This window comes from Argentina anserina, chromosome 3, assembly GCF_933775445.1.
Source record: "Argentina anserina chromosome 3, drPotAnse1.1, whole genome shotgun sequence".
Classification (NCBI taxonomy): Eukaryota; Viridiplantae; Streptophyta; class Magnoliopsida; order Rosales; family Rosaceae; genus Argentina; species Argentina anserina.
In genome coordinates this window covers 29,425,727-29,438,768 of record NC_065874.1, presented here as the reverse complement: position 1 = coordinate 29,438,768, position 13,042 = coordinate 29,425,727, and the positions used below count along the sequence as shown (strand labels likewise).

Sequence of the window (13,042 nt, the reverse complement as noted above, 5' to 3'; positions counted from 1 at the left end):
TATCGTCTTTACTCGATCACAATTATCATCTATCTTTTCCAGAGTAATTTCTTGACACATGCTACTCATACTAGAAGAGTCATGCATTCAAACGATAAACTTTTCAATATTTTGCCTTAAGAAATGAATCAGTTTTCCCTTTTAGGTTACAAGTGTTATTAGATGGTTCTTTTTAGATTAAACAAGGGTTCACAATCAGATTGAATCCTTTGTAACAAATTTTATAATATCGTGTCCTATCGATGTCTGATATGGTTATTGTGGTGGGGGTAAAGGATGGTGGGGGATGGACCCTAAAGAAGAAATTGCATAGCAAGGTGTTGCCATAAACGTGACGACGAGTGTCCCTAAACCCAACGATAAAACCCTCCACAACCCCATTCATCTTCGCCCACCACTAATTTGTGCCAAGTCCACCTCTTCACACACCCGATCAACAATCCTTCTCACACTTCTCCTCAGTCTTCACCACCATGCAACTTTTCTCATCACCACCTCCTTTCTCTGCAGCTCTGTACTCAGACTTTGGTCTCGTTTTGATACCAGTTCTTCTGCTCTTGGGCTTGTTTATGCTGAAATGGCAGCATCCGAAATTCTACAGGCGCCTCCCCCCTGGTTCAATGGGTTGGCCTATTATCGGAGAGACTTTCGAGCTCTACACTAAAAATCCAAATTCCTTCTTCTCAGTCCGGAAAAAACGGTACTGCAATGGAACCTTTGGTTTTCATTTCCTAGTTGATCCCAGCTCTTCTTAAATGCTTCGTATCGGGAAAAAAGAAAAAAACCAATCTTGCTTATCATTATTGTATGCAACTGCAACGACTCTCTTATCAGTCTGTTGCGTATTATTTGTACATATGCTCAGTTTTGCAAGGGGTCGATTGCAAGGCTTGTATGCAAGAATTTCTAAATCTTTATATGAACCGATAAGTGCTCACGTGCAAAGAAAAATTGTGTTTGATTGTTTTATATATCTGATCTCTTGCAAACATTGCCAGAGATTGTAATTTGTAAAGACTTTTTGTTGCTTTGTTTTTGTTTTTGTTTTTTGTTTTGTTTTTTTTTTTCTGGGGCAAGCTAGTAAGGATCAAAGGAAGTGGATTTTATAAGTACACGATTGTGCTGGATTTTGATAATGCATTTACTGTAGGTATGGAAGTATATTCAAGAGCCATGTTTTGGGGTGTCCCTGTGTGATGATAACGAGCCAAGAAGCAGTAAAAATGGTGCTGGTGACTCGAGCTCATCTCTTTAAGCCGACTTACCCAAGAAGCAAAGAGAGGATGATAGGGCCAGAAGCTATATTCTTCCACCAAGGGGCTTATCACTCAAAGCTGAAGAAGCTTGTTCAGGCTTCACTTTTGCCCTCTGCAATAAAAGGCTCAGTCTCAGAGATTGAGCAAATTGTTCTGAAGCTTCTGCCCACATGGAAGAACAACACCATTACCACTTTGCAAGAGATGAAAAGGGTATATCTGTCAGTTTAATGGAATATTTTTTGGAATTCTTACTGCAGGATTCTCTGTGCATTTCAGAAAGGAATCTAAAAGTTTGTTTCTCTGTTTTGTTTGGTTTTGGTATGCCAGTTTGCTTTCGATGTGGCAATGAATTCAGTTTTGGGCAACAAAAGGGATATCGAAGTGGAAAGGATTAAACATCTGTATCATTGCATTGAGAAGGGCTATAATTCCATGGCGCTTGATCTACCTGGAACTCCCTTTCACAAAGCCATGAAGGTAGGTGTCTTATTTTTCTATATATTGTGGTCCAAAGATTATAAAACTTAAATATCTAAGACTTAACTTGGTGTTAAAGAACATGCATAAATTGGACCATACTACGAAAACACAAATAGTATGGTCCTAATTCTTAAGCTTATTCTTTTGGGTGTCATATCAGTTTTGTAAATAATTCCGATGATCTTTCTGATTAATGCGTAGGCAAGGAAGCTTCTGAATAAGACATTGAGAGAACTGATACGAAAGAGAAGGGAGACTGGTGATGATCAAACTGGTGGATTGCTGCAAGAATTGTTGAGAGCAAAAGATCAGCAGCTTAATCCAAACTTCAGTGATTCTCAAATTGCTGATAATATCATTGGGGTTATCTTTGCTGCTCATGATACCACTGCCAGCGTTCTAACATGGCTTCTGAAGTATCTTCATGACAATGACGAACTCCTAGAACGTGTTACGGTAATTTTCGTATCCGATTATGCTTTTCTTTTTCCCGCTTTTATCGCTTGTATACAGCCTGTGGAAGAGAATAGTAACTCTCTTTATCTTCCTAACATCGGTTTTATGATAAGCATACATGCATAATGATGTTGACAAGCTGATGTTTCAGAGGGAACAAGAAGGAATTCAACGAAAAATGTTGAATGAGAAACGCGGGTTTACGTGGGATGATACTAGACGCATGCCTTTGACTAATCAGGTGTGATAATCATTTTGATTAATATAAACATCCTATTGCCAAACATTCTGACATAGTGATATGTGTTGTGAAACTATCTAACTGTTCAAATGAGATTATTTTTCAAGAGTATGAAGCTCTATACTGTCTATAGTATACTAGTATAGCTACATAGAATCGTAAATGAACTGTCGATTATAATGACGTACTGATCAAGTGAAACCTTGTTTAGAACTTATATTACATTAATGCATTAATGCTGTCTGCATATTATGATTAATAAAGTGAATTGAAATATATTGCAGGTGATTCAAGAAACTCTAAGAACAGCAAGTATACTATCGTTCACATTCAGAGAGGCAGTGGAAGACGTGGAGTTTGAGGGTTACTTTATCCCAAGAGGTTGGAAGGTGCTGCCCCTTTTCAGAAGCATTCATCACTGTGCAGATTTCTTCCCGCAGCCTGAGAAGTTTGACCCTTCAAGATTTGAGGTACCCAAAATCAAAATCTTAGCCAGAGAAAATCCTCACGATAATGAAGATAGAATATCCCCTTCCTTGTTTACATGTGACCTAAGTGGGGGGAAGGGGGGGGGGGGGGGGGGGGGGGGTTCATATATCAGACCCAGTACTGTTAACACTCTTATCTTATTGTTCTAGCCAAACATATATATAAGGTTATGAATTATGATCATTATCTCGGTCATGTCGTTTTCGTTCCAATGTGATTATGTGAATCTTCCACTTTATGCCTAGGTGATCTGGTACTGGGGGAATATCTTTCATAGTATCCTACGTCATGTGACCTAGTCTTGTAGGGTAGTACGTAATAGACTACCTCCTTGCTTGGTTTTACTAGAATGATTCTTGGTTTTGGGTATTTTGTGATGTATGTATTTGTGATGGTGCAGGTTCCACCTCGACCCAACACTTATATGCCCTTTGGTAATGGCGTGCATTCCTGTCCCGGCAGTGAGCTGGCCAAGCTTGAGATGCTGATCCTCGTTCACCACCTCACAACTACTTACAGGTAATTTAGTTATCCTGCTCTTTGGTTGCATATAAATTAGTTCTCTCTTTGATTGATGAACATATACATATAAGTTATCTTTATTGCCTTATTGGTTATGCTCCCTGATGATCTTCATGAGTGTTTAAGACTCATTCACCGACCGATCGCATTAACGATCACATATTCTCACAAAGATGAAACAGAGTAAGAAGGATGTCGGTGTATCTTCGGGAGAGCATGTCATTGATCAATTATACATGTACTTAGGAACACATTTGACTCTCGCCTTTGTCGGCATTTAGTTGACTATCTAGACGGCGAGTGGCCGGGAAATGATTGCTGGTCCAGAACTGGTCCTTAGGCAATGGAACCATAAAAGTGGTCCTCAATCTTCTCGAGTGTTAGTGGCATATGTATGTAATGTAGGGTTTCTCGACTTCTCGTAGAGTCGATTAGAACTTTCCATCAATGACATGCATATAAATCCGAACTGAATAAAACCTGGCTTACATGCATGCGCCATGTTCTTTGGATAGGAGTTTATACTTTATAGCCTCAGTGGTAAAGTACTACTATGAAAAAAGAAAATGACTTGCCCTTAACCCTAATCAACTACGTGGAGTAGGACAGAGACAATTCCTAGTGATTTAGATTCTGTTCTCTAATTCTCTAGGGCATCGGATCTCCAGATTTTAGCCTAGGATCTACTTTAGGTCAATGCAAAACTACTACTTATATACTGCGTCACTTTCTAACTGGATCATCCACCTGGTGCTCAACTGCTGAGCAGGAAAACGGGGTTGATACAGAGTGTTGATCACCTTGGTGAACACTCCATGAAACACGCTCTTGCTTGCTAAGATGGAATTCGCTATGAATCCTATGAAACACGTTGCTTGCATGCCAGCTGTAGGCATGAATGGTCTCCACATCTCTGTCATTATAATCTACACCACAATATACTTGTTCACATCATCAAATATCTCACAGAGAAACCATGCATGGATAATTAGCCTTACTATTTTGTTAGCGTCTTACTTTGTTTGTGTGTTTCCGATAAGCGGATATACTGTTTGTGATGATAACAGTGCTTGTACATATTAGTGATGGCGATTGTTTTTAACTGATATCTAATTTCCATGAATGGCAATTTTAGGTGGCAATTGATGAGCGACGACAACGGGATTGAATATGGCCCTTTCCCAGTTCCCAAACAGGGATTACCCATCAAAGTGACTCTCAGGAATAAGAATGAGACTTGATCCAAATGACATCCAAGTCTGAACTCTGAAGTGTCCTCTCAGATTCTTGACGACCATCCTAAACCTTTTTCCGATGGGGATAAAAAGCAAGCAACCAGACCCCATTGAGACTCTAGTTTTTCCTCCTCTTTCATCTGTGAATTTTTTTTTTGACTTTGTCGTTGGGCATCCGATGTCAAGTTCATTAGCATAACTAGGGTAAGCGTCTGGCATTCAGTTCAGTCAATCAGTCAGTGTCAACTTAATGTAATTTGCAATAATCAATGAAATGCAAGTTAATTTCATTCCTTTAAGAGCAAAATTACAGTTTTGACTTTTCAAAAAAAAAAATTACAGTTTTGAATGAGTGAATGGCAGAGTTTTGTTCTCTTGGCCTGGGGGTTTTGAAGATCAAATCTGTGTGGCTTTTATCGTAAATGAAGTAACTTTCAGTTTTCTGAGATTTTTCTTTAACTTGGGTGTTGAAATAAAAGAGTTGAGAGACAATTAACCTTGGCCAACCGGGAGTTCTGTCCCCTTCTGCAAAATCTTAATGAACACAAGTGACAAATGATGTGGTCACAAGGTGTCTATGTGCATGAACATCATGGATAGATATGTTGTAGGTGTGCACTCTAGAATTCCACGTAGGGGAATGTCTCAGCACAACATTGTTGCCTACGTGGTTTACTAAACATGTCCAGTTATATATTTTTGGAAATCTGAGAATGAGATCAGGAAAAGCTGAAAATGGTTGTATAATATGTTAGGGAACTAGAGGTTGAGAGCAAGAAAATGATAGGCAGGGATGTTCAACCTAAACGGGTTTGTCTTCTGGTGAAGGACTGAAGGTTTTGCTATGGTGATACTAATCGAAAATCGTATATTAGCTAAAACATCAAAACTGTTTGACAGTTTTGGATGAACTGTTTGACAGTTTTGGATGAACTGTTTGACAGTTTTGGATGGCAGTTCTAAATTCTAATTGGAAGATTCTTCCATGAGCCGCGTTCACATTATGATACATAACAAATAGTATGAATCTATTGCTTTTTTTTTTGTTATAACGGTACCTACTTGTGTGACTATTACTACTGTATTTTCTTGTTTATATGATGCTACACACTTGATAAGAGCGATGCAGGCAGTGATGTAGGCAGTGACTGGGGCAGTGACGAGAAATGATGTTGGTGATGGAGTCGTGGTGGTAGTGACAATGCCAACGGTGGGAGACTCTTCATTACTTCATTTTTTGATAACCAGAACAGTGATATAACGTGTATTAATATTCATTAAAGTTTCTTAGGAGATGGGAAATCATATGTCACAATGTTGATTGATTTCAGTTGTGAAATCAAAAAATTGGATTCCTTGGAATCCAGTCACTATTGTAAATGACGAGTGATCGCATCCTACACAATGTTGATTTCCATTTGAGAATGTGAGATGAAATGCTAAAATACTGTATTCGACGTTAAATGAAAAATCTTAAATCTGCACCATGATCATTCATGCATGATTGTTCATATCCTGAACACAAATAACGTTTATCAACATACATTAACAATATTAAGAGCCTCAATTGTTTCAGCTTTCAATCCTTGTAGCCGCTGGATATAAAGAAATTGATCAGCTTGATTGATTTGGCTTGGTGTAAGTGGTATAAAAATTTGTTCAGGACTAAAACGAGGAAGGAGGAAGCACTGGTTGAGTTCTTGCAATTGATGTTGCAAGTGTGATGTCTAAGCTGATCCATCTTTGGGAATCTGAGTCCTAAACAATATCGTATTCTTCTGAGCCATATCTCAGGTTCGGTGGGGATTGCCACCAAATGAAATTTCATCCAAGGTTTAATAACCAGTGAATTGTTTGAGGATATGATCCTTATAACAAAATATGTGGCCAGGCTTGGGAAGGATTATTGTTCTGATCGTAGTTTGAAGAATTTTGATTATGATGTGAGTCTGTGACTCTGAGTGATTAATTCAACAATGGTGTCGTCCATCCATTATGGGAGGACATGGAAGAGCAAGCCAACAAGGTGGAGAGTTTAATCTCAGTAAATGCAGATTTGTACGAGGAGATGGCACCTCGTTCTTCTTGAACTTAGATGGTCCAATCTCGGTTGAGTTTCAGAACAAGGTAGAACTGAGGCGGCTCAAGCTGGAGAATTTGAAAGCAGGTCCCTGTGGAGCATGATTATTTTGCTATTATTTTGGCAAGATCTGTCTTCACAATTTTCAGTTGCATTGAGTTTGTTTATGGAATTCCTTAGGGCAGATGCAGAAGCCAAACATTCTGTCCGTCAATTTTTAGCGAATACAAGGCGTTAAATGCTCCACCCCACCGAGTAAACTCTGCTGCCTTAGACCTGCAATATGCAAACATTGTCATCGAAATTGAACGTTTTGTAAGAGTTCCCTCGTGTGTTAATATGTGCAGAGATGACCTATATCGTCTGTTGCCTGCAAACATGAGAGATTATGGAACTAAGCATGATAGTAGAAGACAGGATAACTTGTGTTTCCAAGGGCCATGTGCTTCTGGTAGAAACTCTACTTTGCAAATCAACAGAAGACAGAAGCAATAATTAGGGAACTTATTGTTGGTTTGCAGAATAACTGGCAAGCTAGGGTGGACGCTCTACTAGGGAGAGACAGCCTCGAGTTGCATCTTGAGAAACTCAGGTTCCCTGGAAGGACCAACACTAGTTTCCATTGTTCTTTAGGAGTCCAGATAAGTAACTATATAAGAGTTTACACTAGTGACGTCTCAGCAAGTATATTTTACTATTTTATTATAATTTGAGTTGAGTACGCTTACCGTCCTTTGGTACTGTTCGAGTAAATGAGTTACAATGTCAACAAGGGGATCACTTATAGAAGACGGTGAATGCTAATGTAACATAATTATAAAACGATTACAAATATATATATAAAAAAGGGAGAGAAAAAGAACAAATTCTGGAATCACAAAATAATAGGAAGCAAATCAATAGGAACTGGCCCAAAAAATCTCACAATTAACATGAGCTAAACAGAAGCAGTTGCACAGAACCTACATGAAGAAAAAACAAAAAAAGAAAGAGAAAAGGAAACTTGACATACAAGATGAAGCTATGCTCCAGTCCTTATATTATCAAATCAAAGTTCCATCCTCTCAAGTCTCAAAAAATATAATCATGCTGCATGCCCAGTTAGCATAGTTCTGCTTCAAAGAAAATGAGAGTCCTTATGTGTAACATAAGTTGTAAACCAGGAAACAAATTATTCACCACACCAAAAGCTTGGGTTAATGTTGGATATGTTTCCCAACCACCCTTAGCTTCACACAAGTAACATATTCATGTTGCCCTTCTTTCAAAGAAAAAAAGAAATTCATGCTGCCCAACCTACAGATATAAATTAGGCAAAATTGTCAAAATACACCCCAAACTTAGCTGAAATTGTCAATTTGCATCTTAAACTTGCATTTGAGTCAATTTACTTCCTGAACTTGGTAAAAATTACCGATTTGCACCTCATCTGTTAAATTTAATTGTTTCTATCCAATTTTGCAGCACATGCCATGCACACGAGGGGTACTGTTGTCATTTTCTATTTATATGTTTAAAAAAAACAAATAAAAATATTCTTTAAAAATAGGATTATTTTTTTAATCAAATTATTTATTTACATCTTTTTTCTACATACTTAACCCTACTTCGAATTATTTATTCAATATACCCACCCATTCAAATATAGTGTGTTGTGTATATATATATATATTTTTATATGTACACATTTATTTTTAATTTTCTAAGTATTTATTTATATTTTTCTAATATCTTTTAACATACCATATCACGTAAAATAAAAAATATAGTAACAAGTGTTCCTCTTAAATAATTTTATTAATTTATTTCATTATTAAATATGAATAAATATATAATGTTATATTTCCCCTTAAATGCATGACATGTGACTTAAAATTGGATGAAAAACATTAAATTTAACGGATGGAGTGCAAATCGACAATTTTTACCAAGTTTAAGAGGTAAATTGACTCAAATGCAAATTCATAGTGTAAACTGACAATTATGACCAAGTTTGGGGTGCAAATTGACATTTTTGCCTATAAATTATGTGAACAAAAAACAGGAGATCATGTGCGGAAAGAAAGGCTGATAGCCATAAAAGACCAAAGTGTTATGAAGATTAGAAATCCATAGAAACAAACCATTTGAGTTGCTTGATCCCCACAGGATTTTTCTTTTTCCTAATAAGTGTTGTAATGCTGTATGTCAACTATCCTGTGCTTTTGACCTCTTTAGTTTAAAAAAAAAAACTTTCCACAGTTGAGCACATACATGGTTGTCAGGGATAAGTTGATAACTAAAATATTTTCTTCCATATAACAAAAAGAAGTTTATATATTTTAAAAATATGATCTTTCCATCATGTTCGTGAGATAGTTTTCTACATTTGATATATCCATTCCTTTCCTAGATACAGAGTTGTGACATAGCAGCATTACTACTAAATTTTGGCAAAAAGTTCTAAATCTTGCCTCAAATGGAGATTCATAACTTGGTTAGTTACAAATGTGAAAAGGTAACATGATTTCTTAAATCAACTCCATCAGAACCAGACATTACTTAATAAATGCTTTGATTCATTCCAAAATAAGGGCTAGTTTTCTGCCAATCAGAGTTATATTAATCAGTAGATTCTCTATCTGGAAGGAGGGAGCAGTTAAAAAGGTAAGGATGTTTCAAGATCCAACAGTAGAATGGGAATGACACTTGGTTCAAGAGACAAGATGAACCACCTAACAAAGCAGTAACATAACAAACCCCCACAAGTAACAAAGTCTTATACTTCAGAGATAATAAACTACTTCAAAATCCACTGACTGCAGAGACAATGTCATTTACCAACAACAGATGTGCGTGCGTGCATGCCTGAGCATTGCAATAAAGATCATTGATGGACATATAACTGAAAAATTGACAAAGAAAGAAAGAATTGACTTGAACAATTGAGTCATACCTACAGTATTAGCAAAAGCATGAAATGGAACGGACCAACTTTCATTGCAGACAAGTTAGGTCACAATCTCAATGTTTTCTTCCCCAAAGGTTATATATTGAATTGGAAAGGAGAAACTTGATGAAACTCATGCTTAGCCTTCCCTCATGCCCTTGCCATTATCGATTAAACAAAAATAGCCTTCACGGTAATCTCGTATGGCAGTTCTTTTGTAACCAGCTAGAGCTCTCAAATTTCCACACTGGATTTACTTCAAGCTATCTTAATAATTTTTGCCAAAAAATAAAATAAAATGTTCCTACCTCAACCGACTTTGGTTGTAAAAATCAATCAACAGTCTTCCCTCTTAGAATGAATTACCAGATTATTAAAAGAAAAACAGAGAGAATAAATTAACAGATTAAAGTGTGTAACTGCAACCTAATACCAAGATGGGATTAATTAACCCGATCACCAGTCTTCTACTTCAACAGCATGTTCAAGATTCTCTTCAATGATTTGTATCTAAGCCATCCATATATGTTAATTCATACTCAATGTTCAACTTTCCTATGTGGATGGCCAAGTCATAATCGAATACAACAGACACTGAACAAGTATGGCAAGATAATACAGAACAAGGATAAAACTTCATATGGTTAGCATAAAAGACAATTTAATCGTAGATGCTCCTCTTCTCTAAGTAATTTAGCACATCTCATGTTCATCCGAAACTCAGTGCTTAAATAACTCATTATATCATTGAGAATACATAATCGATAACAGCATACATTAGGACTAACTAATAGATAAAAGGAATGAACTTGTACCTAACCTTACTGGCATACTCCATATATCTCTCCCCAAAAGTCTCAATCATCAAAGCCTCCTCCAATTTCGCCTTCTGATCGTAGTATAACACACAAACTGCTACGACAAATAGCAGGCTCAATGGTGCTCGAAGCGCAACACAATAAGTGGCAAACAGAAGCATTGTAGATGCATATATAGGATGGCGCACCCACCGGTATGGCCCAAACTGCACTACAGCAGTTGGCACCACAATTTTTTCAGAATACTTTGCAAGATACAATGTCGAGTTATACTGCATTAGCAGAGTGACAACTATCAATCCCCAAATCCCCACATTGCTCCAACCGCCAGGAATACGGTGCAGCTCTGGCCCTTCAAATGCAGCTAGCCAGTGCCCAGCCATGACTCCAACACTGAACAAAAGGCGATACCACCTCGGAGGGCTCACATCCCACTTAGGGTCATGTGGGCGAGTATAGTAATCTCCATACAAACGCTTACTCACACTAACATTGAAGAAAAAGAAATAATGGTACACAAGGAAGAACACATAGGGCCAACCTTCAAGGAAGCCATTGAAATGGGCAGGTGGAACAAGTGTGAGCCAAGTGAACACTGATGTAACAACAGAAAGCTGCTCAAAAATGCTTGCTTCACCAAGTAAATGCTTACGAAAACAGTACAGCCCGAAAAGGCTTATCGAAACAGCTAGAAACCATGGCCAGAACATCCAAGTCCAGCTGAAGTACATCCAGAGAAATGGGCTCAACACCAAATTGGTGGTCCATTTCGTGGCTGCAATTGCAATTGATAAGATCCCAGACCACTTTATGACATCAAAGGGGGTTAATTTGAAAAGGGTAGCTTTCAATGAATCAAAAGATAGGTTCTTGAAGGGTTTTAGCAATGGGTTATGAGATTCTGGGCTTGTGGTGCTTGAGTATGAGCATTTCAGATGAGTTAACAAGTAGGTTCTTGATCTTGGTGATGCAAAGGATAGTGGGTTTTGTGAAAATTTTGATCTTGATTGGGTTTTGAGGGGTTTAAGGGTGTGGTGGGAGTGAGAAGATTTGGGGTTGATGGAATTGAGTTGAAGGTGTCTGAGAGAGATGTTGGGTCTATCTGTATAACAGAGTGGGAGTGTTTTGGAGTGAAGAAACACTGACCTGGCTTCCATGGTTCCAATTTGACAAGAAACCAGCGACTTCTCCATTCTAATGAGAGCTGAGATAAACTGGAAGCAGCATCCTTGACAAGACTGGATGAGACACACTGTGTGTTTCGGCTGACCATGCCCATTGTAATGCTCAACTTGTGGGTTGATTGGGCCTAAACTGCTTTTGAGAGAAGCCCAAACTTGATGAGGGTTGAGTTCATAGAATTGTTTGCTAATTACTACCTAACCTATCATTAGTAAGGTGCCCTAACTTGTGGAATGTGGAGTTCTCCTCCACCATATAATGGAGACCTTTGTAGTTTGTACAATGTTCGCCCTAGTTATGGTGTTGGTTATTACACGTACAAGTAGTTAAGCCCTTGTATTTGTGTAGACACATGAAATTTAATGAAGTAAATTATCTTCGTTAAATAATTAAATCGACCAAGAGCCCGACAAAATTGCACACGTGGCTCAAAAGTCAACAAAGTTGGTGCAGATCCGAATAAAACTCGTGTCAGCACATAAGCAGATGATCGTAATCGAAGCTACGTAATTCCGAATTGCAGCAGAAAATTGAATGTCATTGACGATTCGAAATGGTAATCGGACATTTGATTAAATTAATAAATTTCTTAACGGTCATAATTAAATCAATTATTTTCTGTTTAATTTAGTTATGAGAATAACTAATTTTAAATTAATCGGAAAATACATATTGATTTAATTATACAATTAAAGAATTTATTATTTTAGTGTCATTAAAATATTCTACAAAATATAAACCTTGACACTATAAATACACCCCTTCAACATGAAGAGATTGAGATTTCTAGGTGGAGAAGAAGGAAAAAAAATCACTTGAGCAAGATCACTCTCGACAAATTCCGAAGTCCACAAAGAATCATCAAATCCAAATCCAACATCAAGTCCACGAAGAATCATCAAGCGGCCAAATCGCTCGTTCTTCGTCAAAACCAAATCCAAATCAAACTCAAAATCTCAAGATCAAGTGCACGTCACCCTTGAGTCAAGTCATATACGGAGATAGAATCAGAGGAGTTCCCAAAGATTGTAACCCCGCGCTTGATATTCAATAAATCACATTTTTATTTGTACACGTGTTTGCTTTTCTTCTTTGTTTTTAGATTATCGTTCTACAACTTGGTTCACTTACCTTTGTAAACCACACTAACTTGTCTACTCCTCATCTTTTCCCTATAATTTCCAAATTGTAAGAGAGATTTGTGGATTGACCACACCAAATTGATCAAAACCTGTTTCTTTGTTTTTTAACCAGACCAAAACATGTTTCTTATGGTCAAGAAATTTTACACAAACAAATCAACTCAAAAAACTCGAAGCTGTGGGCGTGATCCTGTCTTCTTTCCCAAGCC

The 13,042-nt window shown here is 37.5% G+C and overlaps 2 protein-coding genes across 2 annotated transcripts; one reads left to right on the top strand and one right to left on the bottom strand.

The window, feature by feature from the left end:
* The first annotated feature begins 432 nt into the window (after nucleotides 1–432).
* On the top strand, nucleotides 433–4,917 carry LOC126786831 (abscisic acid 8'-hydroxylase 2). The gene is made up of 8 exons (XM_050512783.1): nucleotides 433–700; nucleotides 1,151–1,469; nucleotides 1,587–1,736; nucleotides 1,941–2,195; nucleotides 2,347–2,436; nucleotides 2,721–2,906; nucleotides 3,326–3,444; nucleotides 4,583–4,917. The coding sequence occupies exons 1-8, from the start codon at nucleotides 474–476 to the stop codon at nucleotides 4,686–4,688; spliced, it is 1,452 nt and encodes a 483-aa protein (XP_050368740.1). The 5' UTR covers nucleotides 433–473; the 3' UTR covers nucleotides 4,689–4,917.
* A 5,444-nt stretch (nucleotides 4,918–10,361) lies between these two features.
* LOC126786832 (uncharacterized) lies at nucleotides 10,362–11,746 on the bottom strand. The gene has a single exon (XM_050512784.1). It carries the CDS (start codon nucleotides 11,700–11,702, stop codon nucleotides 10,479–10,481), a length of 1,224 nt encoding a protein of 407 aa, XP_050368741.1. The 5' UTR covers nucleotides 11,703–11,746; the 3' UTR covers nucleotides 10,362–10,478.
* Between the last annotated feature and the right edge of the window lie 1,296 nt (nucleotides 11,747–13,042).

What these genes read in the sequence shown, in the direction of transcription:
- LOC126786832 (XM_050512784.1), bottom strand. Translation starts at nt 11,702, where the DNA reads ATGGAGAAGTCGCTGGTTTCTTGTCAAATTGGAACCATGGAAGCCAGG.
- LOC126786831 (XM_050512783.1), top strand. Translation starts at nt 474, where the DNA reads ATGCAACTTTTCTCATCACCACCTCCTTTCTCTGCAGCTCTGTACTCA. An exon ending in CTTTGCAAGAGATGAAAAGG is followed by an intron (nt 1,470 to 1,586) that starts GTATATCTGTCA and finishes TTGGTATGCCAG; the next exon opens with TTTGCTTTCGATGTGGCAAT. An exon ending in TTGACCCTTCAAGATTTGAG is followed by an intron (nt 2,907 to 3,325) that starts GTACCCAAAATC and finishes GTGATGGTGCAG; the next exon opens with GTTCCACCTCGACCCAACAC.